Source organism: Nyctibius grandis, chromosome 9, assembly GCF_013368605.1.
Source record: "Nyctibius grandis isolate bNycGra1 chromosome 9, bNycGra1.pri, whole genome shotgun sequence".
NCBI classification, from domain to species: Eukaryota; Metazoa; Chordata; class Aves; order Nyctibiiformes; family Nyctibiidae; genus Nyctibius; species Nyctibius grandis.
In genome coordinates this window covers 20,502,340-20,523,768 of record NC_090666.1, presented here as the reverse complement: position 1 = coordinate 20,523,768, position 21,429 = coordinate 20,502,340, and the positions used below count along the sequence as shown (strand labels likewise).

At 42.7% G+C, this 21,429-nt stretch overlaps 1 protein-coding gene across 1 annotated transcript in view; it reads left to right on the top strand.

The window, feature by feature from the left end:
• LOC137667137 (unconventional myosin-X-like) overlaps nucleotides 1–15,841 on the top strand; it is a 94,728-nt gene extending 78,887 nt beyond the window's left edge. The window contains exons 32-42 of the mRNA XM_068407673.1: nucleotides 698–840; nucleotides 2,609–2,803; nucleotides 4,041–4,198; nucleotides 5,462–5,585; nucleotides 6,917–7,214; nucleotides 8,460–8,667; nucleotides 9,492–9,628; nucleotides 10,509–10,632; nucleotides 11,492–11,941; nucleotides 12,739–12,930; nucleotides 13,513–15,841. Coding sequence (XP_068263774.1) covers nucleotides 698–840; nucleotides 2,609–2,803; nucleotides 4,041–4,198; nucleotides 5,462–5,585; nucleotides 6,917–7,214; nucleotides 8,460–8,667; nucleotides 9,492–9,628; nucleotides 10,509–10,632; nucleotides 11,492–11,941; nucleotides 12,739–12,930; nucleotides 13,513–13,626 — 2,143 coding nt within the window. The 3' untranslated portion in view covers nucleotides 13,627–15,841. The remainder of the gene's footprint in view (nucleotides 1–697; nucleotides 841–2,608; nucleotides 2,804–4,040; nucleotides 4,199–5,461; nucleotides 5,586–6,916; nucleotides 7,215–8,459; nucleotides 8,668–9,491; nucleotides 9,629–10,508; nucleotides 10,633–11,491; nucleotides 11,942–12,738; nucleotides 12,931–13,512) is intronic.
• Nucleotides 15,842–21,429: the final 5,588 nt, after the last annotated feature.

Here is a 21,429-nt window from a genome sequence, read left to right as displayed (position 1 = left end):
CTATTGCTTCATACTTGCATTCTACTTTTCAATTTCGCTGTTTTCTCATAGAAATCTGTTTGCTTTCAAAGCTTTCTGAGTCTGTCCTCTTGGAACTGGTCATTTTTTATTTTTCTGTTTTCCAGTAAAGCATCAGTTCTGTGCAGAATTGTTAATATTCTTGTGGTAGGACACATTTGTCTGCTGCAAGAGAAGGACAAAGTCGTCTAGGAGCAACATAACAGTTTTTCCTCTGTTTTGTCAGGATCAGCTCATCCTTTTTAAAACCAATCTCAAACCCATTTTAGCTGACCCTGCTGGGACCTACGTTTGCTACTGCATCACTGGTTTTAATAAGTACAAGGAGAACGGCTGTACTAGCTCAGCCCAGTGGTACTAGTGCTAGCTCAGTCCAGTCAGAAGGTAGAACAAAGTCCTTTGCTTATGAACCCAGGTCATTAGTTAATTAATGTTTTCCAGTCTTTGGAAGTAGCTTTTGAAAGATGTTTGATTTCATTTATCTGGTCTCTGCATTCATCAGTTTGCAGACCAATTGCACAGAAGATGCTCTTAAATGTTTCTATACTTCTCTGTAGTTTATATTCAGAAAACCTTTCTGCATTGTTTATGGGAAGGTAGAGGACATGGCTTTGGGTGTGCTGCGAGTTGAGATATTTGTATGGGTACAACCAATTTTAATGCTTTTGTTTTCTGGCAGACCAAATTCTTTTGTGATCATCACAGCAAATAGAGTGATTCACTGCAACAGTGACACCCCTGAGGAGATGCATCACTGGATCTCCCTGCTGCAGAAACCGAAAGGCGAATCTAAGGTGGATGGCCAGGAATTCCTTGTGAGAGGTAAAAGGAAATGCATGCAATTATGACATGTAAAACTCATCTTCCATTTATAATCTGAGGGGGAGGTTTGATTGTAGCTAATCCAACCTAGGGTTTAGCTGCTCCCCAAAAACAACCATTCCCTGTCCCTCTCCACCTTCCTGCCCACTGCTTGCTGCGTCCTGTGCTGTGCTGGCACTGACTTTTATCTGATTCCCTGTCAGGTGGATTCAGAAAGCTAAAGCTGGAAAAAAATAGGTACTTCTTTATACGTTTAGTTTTCTGATGTTAGTTCAATAGCCTATTTCAAGATGTCCAACAAATGCCATCAGGGAATAGGAGGGAGCATGGCTGCTGTTTAGGAGCAGCTGGCTTAGACTGACTACAACATGACACTGCAGCTTTTGTTTTCGGAAAGCTCTGTTCCTTCTGACACCTGTCATGTAGAGAGGGAGGGAGAGAGAGCTTTGTGGGATTGCTGCTGTCCTCAGCTAAACAAACTAACCTGATTATGGTAGACATAGCGAGGTGAGAATAATTCTCTGAGGCTGAGCAAAAGCTTTAAATTATGTCTCTAGTTAGAGCTTAGTTGAGGTGGAGGAGCTGATGCATGAGTAGTGATCACACACATACTGCAAAATATTCACCCATTTGTCTCAAATATTTTTAAACTTCCTTAGGACTTTCAGCTCATCACATGGTCTTAAATGTACGAAGACACTCCTCATCCAATCTGTGGAAAGCAAGTGCATGAGCAAATTGCCTTATGTCTTCCAGAAAGTATCTATGAGGGAATAAAGGTCTGAGAGTTGTCATGGCAAGGCAGAGGACAGAAGGAAAAGGGTCATTAAAAAATGGCGTAAGCCTTCCATCCTAGTCTTAAACATTTCAAGGAGATTGAGGGATATAAAGCAGATTATCAGACAACAGTTTGAGTACCTTAAATTCAATATACTTGCAAGGCAACAGTTCCTTTTATCTCATATTGTTCATTAGTTAAAGAAAAAAAGGAATGCTCATTTGGAAAGTCAGTGTATGTTTTGCATTTCACAGAAAGATATCTGTGTGACAGTGGTGTAGCCACGAAGGCATATGCTCAGGAAGGTCTGTCTCTTTATCTTTTCTTTATGTGGAACCTCTGGGCTCAGTCTCACATTCTCTGAACTTTTTGCCTTGTGGGTGGACATTGCTTTTTACAGCTCTAAATACAAAATTGTCTTTTTGACAGCTTTAGCAAGGCAGACTGTGATTTTTTTCTTTTATAGTATTGAATTTTCTTTTTTTTTTTTTTTCCTCTTTTGTGGGGAATCTAAAATGAGAGAGAAATTATTTTTCCTGACCATGGGAGGAAAAGATGCATGTAATGCTTAAAAATCTTTCTACTAGAAGACATGTATCCCCAAACCTCTTCCATGGAGGTTTGGATCGGCTTTTGGCATCTCTTTGGAAGAATTAATTGTAAATTATTTATTCAGATGTTTGTGACTTGTGAGGGAAGCATCCTGAATAGAGGATGCCCTCATGGCAACGGCAAACTAAACCACAGAAGATAATTGATAAAAAATACATAGGGCTGAAGGCTAGAACAGCTCTGTGGAAAATTTTGGGCTAATTTCTTAAGAGTGACTGTACAGGACACTGCTATAGCCAGTAAAGCAGAGCTGGTAGGTCCCAGCATGAGCCTTTTGCAGAGAGGTGGAGTTCTGGTCCCAGAGTTAGAGAGCCACCAGGCAAGAGACAGGATTGCTGTGGTGGTGAGACCATTGACATGTTTGTGTTCCTGTGCTAGGCTGGCTTCATAAAGAGGTTCAGAGCAACAACAAGATGTCCTCTCTGAAGATGAAGAAACGCTGGTTTGTTCTGACAAACACTGCCCTCGATTACTACAAGTCATCTGAGCGCACAGCTGCCAAGCTTGGCACGCTTGTACTCAATAGCCTCTGCTCTGTAGTGCAGCCTGATGAGAGGGTCTTCAAAGACACAGGTAAGAGGAAAAAGTGGTAATGAGCAGGCTTGCCATGTGTGGAGTTGCCTGAAGAGGGGATGGTGCAGGAACGTAAGGGTGTGTCATGTTGAGAGGTAGTCTTGATGCTGTCTGAGGCTCTGTGTCTGTCTGCAAACATCTTTCCCCACAGAAACTGTGAGAGACTTGCAAAGGGCCAGAGAATAGTGTGCAAGTGATGCTAATTCCCTCACACCTGACAGAGATACACAGAGCTGATGTTTTTTCACTTAGTGTTACTATTTATCTAAGTGTTTCCCAAAATTTTGGTTCTTAAAGTTGAAATGTAAATACTGGTTAACACTGTAATTATCAGTACATCTCCATAAATAACTGTCACTTTGTAGCATGATCTACATTTGTCTCTGGGGTCAATGTTACTCTCTTAAATAACAGCAATGCCATACACTGTAAGTCTTTTTTGTAGCATCACTCAACTTGTTAGAACCAAAAGATGACAAGGGCCTATGTTTGCTTTCTGTGCAGCTGACACAGTTCTAGGAAGGCAGGATCTGGCATGGTCCTCCATTGCTTGCCTCATGAGTTTGGGATGGAACTGGGATTATGAGGCAAGGGGTGAATCCCATCGATAAAGAAGGTGAAGCTTAGAACAAGATTTGAAATACTGGACGTTGGAATACTGGAGTCACTTGGGATATTTTTGAAAAGGGCTGGAAGCAAACTGGAATCTGGAAGCATGTAGTAAAGAGAGATGAGAGGAAATTTGTTCTGCTCACTCGCAAGAAATCATCCACGTTTTTGATCTCAACAGATGTCTAGGGCTGCCTCTAGCAGAGTGAATTGTCATCACACTGACCTGTTCTCTCAGTTTATGTCAAACATACTATTTTTAAAAGTCCTGAGAATGGATTTGGCAATCTGACTGGATGCTGGGTGTCGAGTGGTCATTTTCTGAGTCATTAATAGCACAGTGTAGCCCAAACCCTGTCTGCCACAGTGAGCTGCCTGGTCGGCAGGGAAGTATTCATGTTACACTGTGAGATACTTGTATCTTGGAACGCTTTCTTTGTGCCAAAACCTGGACTGGGACCTTCCTGCTGATAAATATGTTTTGGAAATGGGCGATGTCAGTTTTAACCAGACACACCATATGTTGCTATCAAAGCAGCAAGGGTTTTCCTCAGCCACATGCTACAGACAAAAAGAGAAGATAATATGAAAGCAAGTTTCACCTTCCAGCTTCTTTGTGTCTCTTCAGGCTATTGGAACATCATTGTCCACGGGCGAAAGCACTCCTACAGACTGTACACGAAGCTGTTGAATGAAGCTATGCGCTGGGCCTCTGCCATTCAAGGTGTCATTGACAGCAAAGTTCCCATAGAAACACCTACACAGCAACTCATTCGTGACATCAGGGTAGGTGGCATCATGCTAATTCCCAAGTGAGCTGGGAGGAGGCAGATCACCACTGGCCTTACCCAGTCATTGCTGAGAATTGGGCAAGAAATGGAATTGGCTGTCTTAGAGGAAAAAAGAAAAGAAAAATAAATTATTTCTTAGAAATCTAAATGATCATGCAACTAAATAATCAAATCTTAATGTGAATTTTATTTTGAATTAGCATGTTAACTGATCTGCATAAGTTTAGGCTACAACTGCTGTGTAATTACAAATGGCACACAGGATTACACTATTAAGCATTTGCAAATCCCTGCTGCATCTTTTCTTCTCCCTAAGCATCCTCTGGACATAAATATAAAAATTTCCATTCCTACCAGCCATGTGACTTTGCTGTACCCTAAAGTCCTCTTTGCACCTTAGGCTCGTATGGTTAAATAGCAGAGTAAAGGGTGGAAAGAAAATACCCTTCAAAAAAGCAACAGTTGTGCCGCTGTAGCAGGAGTAATTTTTGAAAAGGCTTCCAGAAACTGTGGCAAATTAAATTCAGAATCATATAAGAAGACAGACCAAAGCATATTTCAGAAGAAATATATATGAAAACATACACATTGTGATGAGCTCTAAACTAGATGCAATTAGATAGTAGCTATTCAGGAAGAAAGAGCTGGGAGTAATTGTGGAGAACCTTGGAAAACTGCAGCTCACGGTTCAAGGACAAAAGGAACATTAAGTATCGTTAGGGAAGAAATATAGGACAAAATGTGGAGGAGTGTGATGCTAGTGTGTATGATAATGACAGGCCCATGTTTTGAACACCATGTGCATGTTGGTTGTCCATTCTGTAAGCACATGTAGTACAACCAGACAAATTCAGGGAGGACAGGCTCATTATTACATACTAAACATGGTGGATCTGTGATCAGAAAGTCCATTAACCATTTACTGGTGAAAGTTTGAAGGTTATACCAAGGAGGAATCATGCCATACATGCCTGTTACATGCCTGCATTAGGTATCAGCCACAAGCCACATTTGAAAACAAGATCCTGTGCTTGGTGACCTTTGGTGTAGCCCAGCATGGCTATTCTTATGTTTAATTTTCAGAAATAATATACAGAGTAATTTTTATGTATTAATTACACTGTGGTCACCTAGTCCCTCTATGGAACTCCAGAAACTTAGATAAAGGTGGTTGAGCTTGAACCTAAATGTATAAGGACATCCTGGGGATCAGCACATCCCCATTTGCAGATAATTCTTTTTTTTTTTTTTTTTACAGGAAAACAGCACAAACTTTGAAGTAGTGGAACAGACGTATAGGAGGAACCCAATCTTGCGATACACCCAGCACCCTTTGCATTCGCCATTGCTCCCACTACCGTATGGAGATGTTAGTGTCAGCTGTAAGTATTTTAGCCATATGATGAATCCACTTACATTTTGAGGATCAGTGTGGAGCCTGAGCACCACAAGTGGTCTGTAAGCTCTCTATGCAGGTGAAGTCGTTTGGGGCAGTGTAGCCCACAGGGCTCAGAGAGAAGGAGCGGTCCCTTTCCCTACCCGGAATGTATCCTGCATCCACTGCCTCGTATCTTGGGAACACTGAATCTTAGTGCAAATGGGTGCAGATAGTTTATCATCCATCCGGGGGGGTGTGCAGCCTGTCATCCTGGAGCTGCAACTGGGTTGTGAACGGCTCTAGTGCAAATCCTACAACAGGACTACATCATGCAGCTGGCAGTGGGATAGTATTCTTACAGAAGCTGCTGTAAAACCAGACTAAATTAATCCTTTCTTCAAATGCTTCAGGAACATGGAAGAGCTAGACTGTTTGATAGGCCACCAGAAAACCGAAGTGATTTGCTGATGTCATGGTTTAACCCCAGCTGGCAACTAAGCCCCACACAGCCACTCATTTACTCCCCCTTGGTGAGATGGGGGAGAGAATCACTTACACTGTGGAACTTATTGCTACAGGGCTGTGTATTTGTATTGTACAATTAATACATGGCCACTGGGGGAGCAATGGCTGTATAGGAGATTCAGAAGGACCTACAGCCCCAGAGATATGCAAAGCAGACATTTAGGTGCTTAAAAAATTTAATCAGTGTTGGTGTAGGCATTTTGAATTGAAATGGTAGGTAAAAGCTGGATCTGTGGTACAGCAATTTGGCAAAATTCTGTGTTGGCTCAGGGGTCAAAGCTAATATGGGCACAAAACAGAATTTTGGAAGTACGTAAGCCAGGCTTAAGTGTCTGCATTCAGGCACCTAAAGCCTTAACTGCATTAGTGACCCTCTGCTTTATAGCTGCTCTCAGGTGAGTAGACAGTTTACACAGAGATGACTTTCTGCCACCCCTTCACCTGTGTCTGCTGATGAGATGCCAAAATCTGTCTCTTGGCACCTCATCTGCAGACACTGAAGCCTGAACTAGATTTCAATGCTAGTTTCCCTTAAAAATGTTACTCTGCTTTTCTGCACAGTATATCCAAAAATGGATTTGAAGTGGTGACAAGTTAGATGTTGGCAAATACTAACTAAAACTGCATTTGCACATTTAAAGGGGAAACATTAATGAATTTTGAGTATAAATTTAAGTTCAGGAGATGATGAGCTAACACTTAGGTTGCTGTTCTTCTGTGGCAGACTAGTACAGTTGCTAGTAGTGTTGCTGGGCCAGTAGAAAATGAGGAAGATGCTCACCTCTTGTCACCTTTGTGATCATTCCCCAGTGCAACAAGAGAAGGGTTACAGCAGCTTACAGGATGAAGCAGTGAAGATCTTTAACTCCCTTCAGGAAATCGAGACAGTGTCTGACCCCATACCCATTATCCAAGGCATTCTGCAGACCTGCCATGATTTAAAGCCCCTTCGTGATGAAGTGTACTGTCAGCTCATCAAACAAACGAATCACATGCCACATCCCAACAGTACTGGGAACCTGCACCATTGGCAGCTGATGTCATGCATGAGCTGCACTTTCCTGCCCAGCAGAGGAATCCTGCGCTACCTCAAGTTCCACCTTAGAAGGTACACGTCCTTTTCATTTGCAGCCTGTTTCCTTCCTCTCTGCTTATCTTCCACAGCCTGTTGTAGTTATCTGTCTCGCCCTCCTCCTGTGCAAACATCTTCCTGTGGTGTCGCAGCCTTTGTGCACAATTCTTGCTACCAGTTCTTCTGTTGTATTCAAACTGCCCCCTTGCCACACATCTGTTGTATCGAAAGGATGTGGAAAGTAGGGCTACACAAGCAGAATATCCTGAGACTGTGTTAAAAGTGGATTTACAGCCGATCACCTACTGCTTACTAATGTCTATATAAACATTCTCAACTTGCAAGGTGAGGACTGTACTGTCATATTCATTGAAATATGTACCACCTTGCAGCTGCCACAGTCAAAATGTGTACTGTGGCATACTAGATATACTAGAAATCTAATTTATAATTTTTCAATATTTGTTTGCTTAACTAAGCACATAATGCTTACAATTTGTATTTCTAATCTGCTTTAACCTCCAGTTTCCATGAACTAAATCATTTACGTTTGTTCCCAATTCATGTTCAGGATCTAATGCATCTTTCCAAACCAGTCTGCACTGGGACTGAGCTGCAGCCATGTAGTCTCACTCTATTCATTAATGATGAGAAAGATCGACAAAATCTATTTGATTCCTTCCAAGCTAGAAAAGAGTGAGGTGAAATTTCTGCCAATACACCAAATAGCTACAGCCAGGGCCTGGTTCTAAGAGATGCTGAGGAATACTCCATGTTGCTGTTTCATGGTTTTATCGCTGGAGTTGCAGATCATGTTATGTTTAGAACTGCTGGCCTTGGGGGAAGAGAACTGTGTCCAAGCATCTACTTTCCACCTTCTTGATTCTGAAAAATACTGTAAAAGTGGCTCAAGCATAACCAGCAAATTAAAAAACAATTTAGAAGAAATGAAAAAAAGTTTACATTTGATCTCATAGTTTTTAATGTCAGTTTATAAATTGAGATAGTCATTCCTGCTGTCTTCAGCTGGTACTAAACTCCTGAAAGTTTGAACTGCTTATTTCATACGTTGCTGAGAAATGCCCACTGTATTGATTTTGGAATGACTAGTAAAAGCAGGTTGTACGGTTTAGGAAATAAGCAGGCTCATCCTTCCTATGGTCACACTTGACATCACTGTCTCTACTGAACTCTTTATGTACAGTAGTCCAAGTTATATGGTAATGTGTGTGCTTTCTGGTTCACTGTGTAATGGGTTTTTTTGCTTCTCTTTACAATTAGGGTAAAAGACCTCTTTCCAGGCTCAGAAATAGACAGGTATGCGCAATTCATAAGTGATTCCCTGAAGAGAACAAAGACGAGGGAGTTTGTGCCCTCCCAGGAGGAAATACAGGCTCTTCTCACCCGTGAAGAAATGACCACAACAGTGTACTGCCATGGCGGTGGCTCCTGTAAAATAACCATCAATTCCCACACAAGCGCTGGGGAGGTAATGCATTAGTAGCATTAACCAGATCGTAGAATCATAGAATGGTTTGTAAGCACACCTCTGTGTCTGGACACTGGATCTGTTGAAGGGACTCCTTTTTCCCATTCATCTCCAATTTCTCATTATTGTTTTTTTAATTACATTTTTTTTTGCTGTATTTGCAAAGTCTGTAGGGAAAGCTCAACTTATTCTGCAGGTTCAGAATTACACAAAGCCTATGCCCGGGTTGTAGAATATCACTTAACAATTGTGTTGCAAAATCTAAACACTTTTGGTGTTCTGCCCATTGGAAAGGTAATAATTCTGAAGACTTGCTAAACACAGTTTTCTGGACAAGTTGAAATTCCAGTTCATAATGTAATCCTTCTGGAAGGGATATTCTACCAGTAACTTAATTGCAGGTCAGAAGCAAGATTCCAGGTTATAGTAGGCATGTCTGTGAAAACATCAGCGTTAAGCAGAGGTAAAAATAGTAGTAAAGAGTGGAATTGTTACTAGAGGAACCAAGAATATCATCGTGATACCTAAATCCATTATGTGCCTGTATCTTGTGCAGAGTTCTAATTTCCCCGTCTCCAAAAGGGTAGTGGAGATTGAAGAGGTTCAGCGAGGTTGAACAGTGAGGGTGATCAAATATAAGTAATGGTTTCCTTGCAGGGAATGATCTTTTAGGGTTAGAATTCTTTAATTTGAAAACGAGATAACCAAGGGAGAAATATGATGGAGGTTTATGAAATGAGAAGTGTCCTGAAGAGGTACTGATTCTTTGTTGTGTAAGTGTGTGTAATACCTACTCTGTGAGCTGTCTCTCTCTGACTTTGCAGGTGGTTGAAAAGCTGATCCGAGGTTTAGCCATGGAAGACAGCCGTAACATGTTTGCGCTCTTTGAACATAATCAGCATGTGGACCGTGCTGTCGAGAGTCGGGTGATTGTGGCTGACATCTTGGCCAAGTTTGAGAGGTAGAAGAATGTTTCATAAAATCTTTTAACTCCTAGTTGGATGTAACACTGGTTTAAGCAATAGTACAGTCAGGTAGTTTTATCCAAAGCAGCCACAGTGATTCAACCATTCACTCTGGTTTGAACTTCCCTTTGTTAAGGTTCAAGTGCTGTTTCTCACTGTGTGGAAAATCATGTTCATATCTATTTCAGTGACAAAGAAGCATTCTTTATCAGGCTCGTCAGGACAAAATTAGTAGTGCTTTTATCAAAGAGTAATGGTTTACTAGCAGAGCCCAGGGAGGGTTTGCTTAAGTCTGATAACGATCTTGTCAATTTACATCTTAACAGCTATATCAGAAGAGAGAGAAAAGATTTGGGCATAGAAAGGCAGCTCTAATTTCTTACTGTGGACTGTGATCTTGTGTCCAGACATAAAAAGAAAGCAATAAATTGTGAAAGAAACTGGCAGTCCCATTGTCTATTTTATCTGTTCTAAAGACAAAAATAAAATTGTTCCAAATAGTGGCAAGGCTGATGCTTTTCAGAGTCACAAGACTACATGGAAACAGTATCTTGAAAATGGGGAGTACTTTGTGTCCTGCCCCCAACTCTTGCATTTATTTAGAATCATTGATCAAATTTTTTTGATCAAGTATATCGGGTAAGAACTTTGAGTCCTTCTGAATCAAAATTTCACGTGACTCAGACGAAAAAATGGAAGTTACCAGAAAAGACTGCTTCATTGAGATTGTCCTGGTAAATTAGGTAGTTCTGTATGTTCTCTGTTTCAGAAGTCCAGAGGTACCTTCGTATTGTGAGTTGCACTGTGGGCATCCCAGTACCGTCATGATTCTGGTTACTGTTTTTTTCCCCTCTCATTCTCTTTTCTCTCTTACAGACTTGCTGGCTCTGAAGAAGAGGAAGAGGAAGGACAGTGGCAGCTGTATTTTAAGCTTTATTGCTTCTTGGATATTGAAAATGTTCCCAAAGATGGGGTGGAGTTTGCCTTTATGTTTGAGCAGGTAAGCTCACTCTGGGAGAATGATTTGGTTTCCAGGGTGGCAGAAGCTCACAAGAGTATACAGAAAACTGGCTTACCTTTGTATTAGGAGTGGGAATGCTGGTTTGAACAGAAGAATTTAGTGTGTTGGATTTTTGCCTGGAATCTACCAAGCAGATATACTGCAAAGTTCTCTAGGGAATAGGAGTATGAGAACAAAAGCAAGAAAAATGAACATGGTACTCTGTGGAAACTCAATTGTACCAAACTCCCTGTTGACAAGGCTTTCAGTCTACACAGCTTTCACTAGCAGAGAGTGGTGGAAGAGAAGTAACAGTAGGGGAGTAGATGTTATCCAGACATTAGATGGATGTAGCAACAAAATCCATAAATATATTTCACAGAAAAACAGGCAAAGGGAAGCAAGAAGATTGGGGGAGACATCAGGTGAAAGAGGAGGAGGTGGGAGGTGCTGGTGTGCAATGAGACTGAGGTTAAGAGTCTTGGGTTTATTACATCTAACTCCTGGTGTTGAATATAATCTCCACACAGGAGCTGTAGTTGGTACAGCACAAAACAAAGTGCCTCAATTGCAGTCTCTCCCATCTGTTCCAGACCTAAAAAGTCATCATGGTAAGACTTTCAGTACAGGATAGGGGCCTCTCAGAGATCTCTGTCCTGTCCGGGCTTGCAGAAAGAGGTGTTCCCCCCACATCGACCAGTTGCAGACTTTGATTTCTTTATTATGATGTCTGCTCTGACCTCCTGAATTATGGCTTTCCTGCTGGGATGGGCCGTAGGAATCTGTACATGGACCCAGCTGTGAATAAAGTGTGCTTCTGGTTTCTAATGAGTTTGGGGGACTTTTTTGTTTGTTTTAGGCTCATGAAAGCCTCATAGATGGTCATTTTCCTGCACCAGAGGACACTCTGCAGCGCCTAGCAGCTCTACGGCTGCAGTACCTTCATGGAGATTACTCTAAAATAAGTTGGACCCTGGATGGAATCTACCCAGTTAACAGACTAAAATCCAAAATACTGCACTCAACAAAGAGCAGCAGCACTAGCAGTCACACTCTGGAGAGGAGACGGACCAGCTTCCTTGAAGGGACATTGAAACGTAGCTTCAAGACAGGCTCTGTAAAGAAGCAGAAGGTAGAAGAGGAGCAGATGATGGAGATGTGGGTAAAGGAAGAGCTTTCAGCTGCTCGGGCAAGCATAGCACAGAAATGGACCAAGCTGCAGGGACTCTCTCAGCATCAGGCCATGGTGAAATACATGTCCATTGTAAAGGAGTGGCCGGGTTATGGGTCAGCCCTCTTTGATGTTGAGGTGAGTGATGTATAAAATCATGTAACTACTGCCAAAGAGAGGCATCAATCTGTAGAACAGACACTGCTGTGTGTATTGCATCACTCAGCAGCAGAAGGGAATTGCAGGAACTGGCTGCATTTTGCCTTAGTAAGCTTAGAGTAAGCCCCCAGTACCACATACCCAATGAGGTGGGATGCAGAGAGCACAGAGCAAGCAAGCTGGTGCCTCCTGGCAAATGGAGGGAGACAATGGATTCCTGCTTCATTAGAAGAGCAATAGAATTTGGGAATGTTTCTGGGCTTAAGAAGGTAGTGAAAGCAAAAGTAAAACGAAGCTCTATTCTCCTTACTGGCAAAAAGTGCACTCCTGTTCTGCAGCAGTACAACAGAAACTGCTCAGATTGCGTCACTTAGAGCACTGTGCTTAGCCTGCTAGAGCAGGAATCCACACTTCCAGTTTTATCAGTTTTGTTGCTGCCTAGGTGATTACCTAGGGGAAGCTACTTGCACTCACTATATTCTCTGTAAAATAGTAAGTGGAATATTGACTTCCTAAATCACTTTAAAATCTGATGAGAGCTGTTAGGTATTACAATTATTTATTACTCAACTAGTATTTGACTCACAGCCATGTCACTTCTAAATCTTTGCATCAGGAGTGCCTACAAGATTCCTTCTGCAGACATGTTTTTTTTCTGTTGGGGTGAAGAGCTGAAATGTCCTATAGGAACCAGAAATGGAGAGCTTTTCCTTGAATGAAAGACGATTTGATCCTCCACTGCATTTATGCAAAATTTCATGTTTCTCTTTCTGCAGTGCAAGGAGGGTGGATTTCCAAATGATCTTTGGCTTGGAGTCAGCACAGAGAATGTGTCTGTCTACAAACGAGGGGATCCTAAACCACTAGAAACTTTCCAGTATGAGCACATTGTTTTCTTCGGAGCACCACAGCCTAACACCTTCAAAATTACAGTGGATGAGAGAGAAATGTTCTTTGAAACATCCCAGGTACCTGCAAGCACAAGACTTGTTGTATGTGCAGTTTTACTAGCACTTCAGTAAACCTCTGGTTTCCATGGACTAGACAAGTTTATATGCAAGAACTCTTGCTGAGTAGACTGGATAGCCAAGGAAAAAGGTGAAGAGAGCTTAAGCCTAAAGTGCCATGGTATCTCTTCTTGAATACAGAAATAAACAGGAAAAAAAAGGTGCTGGTTAGAAAGTGAAGGAGGTTGAATGGTCTTCCAATGCACTGGAATTTCAAATTTTGGGTGCTCATGAGTGTGCTCAGTTTTTTCATTCCCTTCCAGTGTATATGAATGAGGAGTTCACAAACTCAAAAAAGTAAGGTTTAGTAGCATTAAAGTTGCATTTCTTTGAGCTACAAGCTTTTTAAGTGTTGCTATAACAGAGGACAAACTTGTCAAGCATTTCTTTCCTTACTGTCATGTTCACATTTACTATTACATGCAAAATTTATAGTGCCACGACTTTGGACAAGGGGAGTCTTTCCCTGCAAAATGTCTGGTATGCCTCAATGGAATCAGGTTTTTAATGTGCTTATCCTCTGTTACTGTGTTCTCTCTCTAGGTGGGTGAGATAATAAAGATCATGAAAGCATACATCAACATGATTGTGAAGAAACGCTGCAGCGTCAAATCAGCCACCAGTGTGGACAGTCATGCTAGCGTCTGGACTAGGTGATATGAATGAACTGCCACGAGAGAGAGGCAGTTGTTTAATGATTGGTGTTTGCAACTTGCCAGCACAAGTGTAGCAAAGATGTTTTTTAAGAACTCCACTTGACTGACTACTGTATTTAAAAACTGAAGTGACGTCTACAGTACCATAGGATTTGCATCTCTGCCCAAAGACATTAAACAGCAGCAACAGTTGTTAAATATTAACGGCCCAAAAATGGTTTTCCCCTTGCTTGTTTGATGAACAATGTACCTTAAAGAAGCAATGGCAGAAGCATCCTCCTTCTCCTGCCTGTCCTCTCTGCTGCTTTCACCTGTCATACTGGCAGAAAAATTGACAAGAATCATTTCTGCACTACAGGAGGCAAACTTAAGCTTCCTGATGAATTTCCAACATGCAAACGTCTGAGATCATGGGATCACAGCATGATCTGCTAAAAGGATATTTGTTTTTTTATTTATTTTGCAAGCAACTCTAAAATATAAGTCACTGTGGGTTTTTTCTTCAGGATATACTAATGATATGATCTGGTCTTAAAAGGAAATGCCTTTGTATAATTGAAGCCAAATGGTCCAACTAAGAGGTCAAACCCTACCTGAGAGAGCATTAAACAAACAAACAAAAACACCTGAGGGTGATTCTTTACCTTCCAACAGAAGTTCACAGGTACACTACTGTAAAAAGCAGCACTTTAAGTTAAAATTCTAAATACTTCAACATAGGAGAAAATGTCTGGGACTAACACCACTGAAATAGATCATCAGGTGCCATTCTGGGTACATTCCAAGCAGCACCTCTTGCCTAAGAATTAATGACTGCCTTTCACCTATGCAGCCCAGGAGGTGAGATTGATTTAGCTGTTTCCAGAAGAGCTGTTCTTTACAAACTCCAGGTTTTAGATGGAGGTCAGGGTTTTTTATGGTGAGCAGCCTGCCTGTCTTAAGTTTGTTCTTTCTCTATATGGGATTTTAGGATTACTGGGATCCCTGAACTTTAGTTTTAAGTGAACTGTTTCCTCCTGAGTAAATAGCTGCCTAGATAAATGGTTATAGGCAAGAATTTCACTTCCTCTGTACTACTGTAAGCAGATGCCAAACCCTCCACCTGCCTTCAGATTCTAATTGGAACTTCTCCCATCACTGAATCCCCCAATCCCCTGCCAGTCTCCTCTTAGGTCCATATTCATCACCAAAACTTGAAAACAATGCTGTTTTGCCAAAACAACTGCTTCTTGGAGGGTTTTATAGCTACTTGCAATTTGAAGAAGCAGAATTGTTGTTTTCTTCTCAGTGAAAGATGACAGTCATCTTCAGTCTCTTGACTTCAGAAACTTGATTTCATCGTTTAAAGCAATATTCAGTATCAGTCACATCAAACTGGTTGCATTAGCAATCAAGAAACCTGGTGGCTAGGCATTTTGTATGACCCTTGTCTAAGTTTTGGGATCCCAGAATGCAAAGGCCCATTCAGTTTCTTAAAAAAACTGAAGAGCTGTGTGTAGTGTGGGCCTTGTTCCATGTTTAAAATCAGATGTCTCCATTTATGAAGAAGTGGCAGCATAGCCTGTGAGCTATGAAATAGAAATTTCATAGAAAAGAAAAATAGGAGTCAGTATGCAACAGATTCTGTTCCAGTTCATCAAGTTGTGCCATGTCGCTAATACTGTGTTGCAGAACACTGTAGTTTTGAGGCTGACACGACAAGAAAAAACATAGTGTACGTAACCTGTGCTTTTCTCTCATTCTACTGCACTGCAGCACATGCAAACACTCTGTCCCCTTGCCACGCGGCCAGCCTAAGAGGTTAGCCACTGCTGTGTATCATACGTTCAACTGGAGTTTTGCCTTAATAGCTTTATCGAAGGATCCTACAAACATCCCCTTTTTTGTCACAAAGAATAAAAAGATGAGCAGGTCACAAGTGAGAGAGAACAGGAACGCAGAGACAACCTGAGAAGTAACACTCTGTATCGGTCCATACACTGACTGGATCTCTTTATGTATCAGACCAGCCTTGATTATCCCTGTCCTAGCTCTGCACTAGCTCTGTGTTCTCCCTCTTGGGTTGCTGCAGGCAGCTTGAACCCACTTGGGAATGTAACTCCCATTACTATTTGTTGTAATTTTGCTTGTTTCTATTACAGAATTCCTTCTGCTGTCTTTTTTAATTTGTAACTGGCTTTACAAGATGAAAGTTTAATAAATTATTGGATTGCACAGGCTGTATTTGCTCACAGACGTATGCTCATGTTAAGATGTTTACTCAGAGATCTAACACTCGGAACTTGTAAGTGAAAAGTAGGCAGCAATAGCATGAGGCAAAAATAGCCCTTTCTCTTAGAAGCAAATTTTGCATTTGTGGCAAATTATTGTCTATAATTTGCCACTACAACAGGGAAGGTTTGCTTCCAGCTTGTGCTGCTCACTCTGGGGCTGGGTCACACCTTTGGCCAGTGGGAGATGTCCTATGGGAGTTCAAGGGACTGGTTCTGAGACGGTTACTGTGGTGAAAGCAGAGCAAGGAATGAATCATCTCCAGAGTCCCAGTCTGCATGCCCAGCTCCATCCCTTCACTTCGGTACCTCCACAGTCACTAATAATAGAAAATTGCTTCCAGCTCAAATAAGCTGCCAGCTGCACTTCTCTTGCAGTAGCATGATCCAGGCATGGTATTCACCTAAGAGCATGTGTCACCAGAGTGGTAAATCTGGATAGAGGACAGCTGAGCTGTTGGCAACACAGACAGACCATCCTCTAGCAGACTAAAGTTCCCTCAATCCACACACCGGTATGGAAACCAAGCAATGATGCATAATCCCCATTAATATGCACTCACATATTCCTTGGTCAGATGCTCTCAGATAGGTCTACGCAATTTCATCTCCAGCTGTTCCCAGATTTTCAGTTTCGTCCTCCTTATCACCTTGCATAGTCTGTCCAGGTCTTTATTTGAGGCTGGAACTGCCTCTGCTTACTTCAGCAGTTGCTTTTCTTTCCTCAGCTGTTATGTTCCTTTCTGTGTACTTCCAAAAAACACGCTGTCTCTGCCTCCTTTCTGCTTAGGAAGCCTGAAGTCACACACCAGCAGCTACCATTTGTTTGGGTGGAGTAGGGTGTCAAAACCAAACGCAGGCTGCTTGGCCTACACATCTCTCCTGAATAGCCCTGTCCTGATAACACACCTCTCGGTCACATCAGGCTCTGGCATGGTGTGTGTTCCCCCCAACCCCTGCCCCGCGCTCACTGCCTGCTGGCTGCCACTAACTGAAGCTGCAATTTTTCTCGGTGGCAAACACAGAGGCCAACCCCAGCCAGCACGGATTAAAGCAGGAGCTATTTAGCCAGTCCCACTTGTTTGCAGCTGTTGAATTTCAAACTCTACTTGCATCACTTAATACATCACTATCATGACAACAAACACGCACTGCTGCAGGTCCAGCATAACTATGACAACATGCACAAATTCATTTATGACGCTGGTGGCAGTGAATAACCACCCAAGGTGCTGGCTGACTAGTGGCGTCCTCCCACTCCCATTCTAATTCTGTTTTATCACCCTGTCACTGTTACGTGCAGTCCCTGCTGGCCTCTACCCCAGTATTTCTCTAATAGTTAATTCAAGTTTGTATGTTCTAATGTTTCTTTTTCCTTCCACTTCAAGAAAGATGTTGAGGTGTTGGAGCGAGTCCAGAGGAGGGCGACCAAGCTGGTGAAGGGTCTGGAGGGTCTGACCTACGAGGAACGGCTGAGGGAGCTGGGGTTGTTTAGCCTGGAGAAGAGGAGGCTCAGGGGTGACCTTATTGCAGTCTACAACTACCTGAAGGGAGGTTGTAGTGAAGTGGGAGTCGGCCTCTTCTCCTGGGCAGCTAGCGATAGGACAAGAGGACACAGCCTCAAGCTTCGCCAGGGGAGGTTCAGGTTGGACATTAGGAAGAATTTCTTTTCAGAAAGGGTTATTAGACATTGGAATGGGCTGCCCAGGGAGGTGGTGGAGTCACCATCTCTGGATGTGTTTAAGAAAAGACTGGACATGGCACTTAGTGCCATGGTCTAGTTGACAGGGTGTGTCAGGGCAACAGTTGGACTCGATGATCCCTGAGGTCTCTTCCAACCTGGTTGATTCTGTGATTCTGTGATTCCTATGAAACACTTTCATGCCATTGGGTGTTCGAGTTAGGTTTTGGATCAGGGTACAATTTACAATCAGTGCCTACACAATAATCATAAAATCAGTCATACACAAAATCACAGCCCCTGGTAAGTTATATCACAAGCACATGTATCTAATTATTAAACCAGTTTGACTGTAAACTTCAACTGTTTATTTACACCTTGTTCTAAAACACACAGCCTTTCCCGATGTAGGCTGTACACTGTATCATTATGCTGTGCATTGACTTCAAAAAGTGACATGTTCCCCCTGGGCATTTAAGCAACCCCCCCCACACACACATGAATTCCAGCTCCCATGGTAAAATAGAAGCTGCTAAATGTGTGGATTGCAAATTTGCTAAGCTCATGACCACATTTTACACCAGAGATTCCTAATGCTACAATTGGACATTCACTTTGGCCCCATGACACTATCAACACTGAGGTGATTGCTGAGCACTCAATTGTCAGGAAAATTCACTTACCTCTACCTGCCTTTTAAGTAAGTGCTGCTCTTCGAGCACAGCCACATGCTGGACAGCCTTTTAAACCTCAGCGGGGAGGACTCCAGCTCATGGTGTACCAGGACTCTGCACCAGTGTTTAGGTCTGGATTCAACCAAGAGCAAACACATTACATTGGGTGATTCCTGGTTCTTGCCAGACATGCGCTACCCACCCACTGCCCTGTGGCTCGGGCGGCTGCAGGGTACAGCTGGCTGGTAGGAGCCCAGCTCTGTCTCCTCCTCACGCTGCACCCAGGGACATGTCTGTGGCCTCCCGCAGCCCTCAGGCGCTGCCCGGGGCATGGCGGTGCCTTAGGCCTTCCCCGAAATGCTGTGATGGCTCAGGATTACCAATGCAAACATGTGTCCTTTCTGTAAAACCAAGCACCAGTAAATCCTGAGTGACTCTTAATGAAACAGCGACAGCCTGTCAGTATAAACTCAGCTGGTTCTGTAAGGGGTTACACATTAAGCACAGTTTTTGAAAGTCCACTAATGAAGCACACACATTCATAGGCACAACTTACCTGTCTTGCTTCTTTCTCCTGTTGCATTGTGAGGCTCAGGGAGGGCAACTCAGCTGTCCCCGGTTGTGCCTCATCAGGGTGTGCCCATTGGCAGAGCAGTATTTAAACCAGTAGCCTTCCCCTTCTAGCTCTTCTGGGATGGCTGCATCCTGGTAAGTCACCCTCTGTGAGCAGAGCAATGAGGAGGAAGGCCTGTGATTAAGTGCTCAGAAGCAGAGCTGGTCCTACAAGGTAAGAGTGGCATGGGGTACAAAGGTGCTGAGTCCGTGTGGTAGGAGAATCCCTGGTTGCAGAGGGAGGGGAGGCATGGAGGGAGTCCCTGGGGGCTGGAAGAGAGAAGTGCTGGCTGTTGGCCACAGCAAACCTCTCCTTGTTGCGTTGTGAGTACTTGGGCTGGGGTTGAGCTGCTCTCTCCCTGGCCACTGTAGGTTTATTGCTTGCAGAGGAGGGGAACAGACCCACCTCTGCCAAGGCTGCGGTGTCCTGGTGTTACGGGATGTGCTGGCTGTCCGCACTGGCTGTTCTGGCCCTCTTTCCCAGCACCCTGTGCCAGTGTGGTGGGGCTGTGGGCAGTGCCCACCCCATGCATTTCGGGCTCGTGGCTGCGCTCGGCTGGCTGCTCTCTCTGCAGTGGTGCTTTCTGGTCTCCTTGCCCAGCAGCTTGCGCTGATGTAAGGCTGCCTGGTTGGCTCTCGTGTCTGTGGTGATGAGTTTGTCATTTGGTGGCTTATTCATCAGTGCTGCGAAGCTGGTATGAGACAGGACAGGTACAAAGCAGAACAGTGGCCACAGGAGACAATACCAGATGGACATTTCAGGAACCCAGCCCTTTGCCTCAAAGTAGCTCATGATCCAAGCCCTGGGTAACTGTGCCCTCCTATTATCCACATAGATGTGTAATTCACGCTCTCACCTGGCACAAAATGATTTTTAAACACCCAGATCATGTTTATGAAAATAAAGACATTTCAATGAAACAGAAAGCAGTTCAGTTGCTAATGGGGATGACACTTAATCATGCATATTTATGAAATAATCTCAATGAACTACTTTGTAAGTTTAATTTGAATATGCATACAAACCCTGCTAGTTTTTTCAGAGTATAAGCACCACATTTTTGTGTATCTATTCTATACCATCTGTTAAAGGGGAACTGCGACACATGACATTTGAAAAGAGAAGTTTAACAGAAAGCAGGAGTAGAATGCTTACTATCCGTGAGTGTCTTGAGCTACAGCGTGCAGAAAAAGATCTTTGTTCTCATTTGTTCTAACAAAAAATGTGTACCTAAGGGGGCAGCATAATGAAGAAAGCACATCTTGCAATAATTATTTTGTGTCACTGAAATTCCCCTTTCTTAAAAGCCACCTTGGAGTAAATTATTCTATTTATGCTGCAAAGGAGCAAAGCTAGCAAACAACTGTTATTCTGTTTATAATTATAGTCCCTCCTGCACTGGCAAATAGAAATCCAGAAGGACTTACAGTCAGTGTTGCATTACTGTGTAATCACAATAAAGACTGCATCTGGTATCCTCCCTTACCCCCTCAAATCTGTTAAAAATCTTAGTTACTACTGGCAGATATTACGACAGAGCACACAGGAGTTTTCAATGAGAAAATACCATAAAGGAATAACAAGAAGACAGCAGCATTTTAAAATGGCATTTATGCTATGTACCATTTGCAAGTTACTTTGCTATCAACAGAAAATTACCTTTTCTAGTGCTTTGACAGCTCTCATCTTAAAACTCTTCAGCAATTGAATTTTTCTCTCCAGTAGCTAGTCTCCTGTTTTTCCTAAGCTTAGTTCTTTAATATTGCTCATAGTTCTGGCTTTAAAATTGTGCAAAGTCTGTTTAATTTGGTCAATAAAGAACTTTATGTACTTCTTGACAACAGAATGAATTCAACTAAATTCTATGAACCTGGCTGCTATGTGTCCCACTGTACTCCATACACACAACAGCAGATGCATAAAGGGTACAAACTAATTCTTTTAGCAACAAAAACTGGAATCTTTGGTCTTTGTTTATTTGCAGCCACACTAAAAAAATCACTGACAGGCCATGCAATTTACTTCCTCCTTTCAGAAATGTTTAGATGTATAACATATGTCCAGAGCAATGAGCAGATGGTGCATTTGCTTTAAAGAAAGAGGAAAAAATGATAAGAAATATAACAAATGCATCAGGCCCGAACAGTGCTCATGCATAAGCACTTGTGGTTGATTTCTGTATCAGTTAAGTTATTGATGCAGAAAACAGTTAAAATAAAAATGTCTAGTGGCAGATGTGGATTAACCTTTCTGTGACACAGAGTCTTCAGACTGGGCAAAATTCAGGAAGAGAAACCAAAACCCCTGCTGCTCCACTTGCCATGGGAGGAGCTCATTCCCAGAGGGGCCAGCTCTGCCCTAACAAGAGGGAGGACACTGAGACAGAGTCACGTGTCAAGTTTCAAGTGTGCAAAACCCTTTGTGCGTTTACCTGAAGTTGGATGGTTTTCGTCTAGAGCTACCACAGTCCAGCAGACAGGCTGTGCTCAGAGATGAAGCTTTAGGATGTCTTCCCAACTCCATTGTTCCAGGACCTAGGAAGAGCACTTCACTTCTGTGCTTCTGT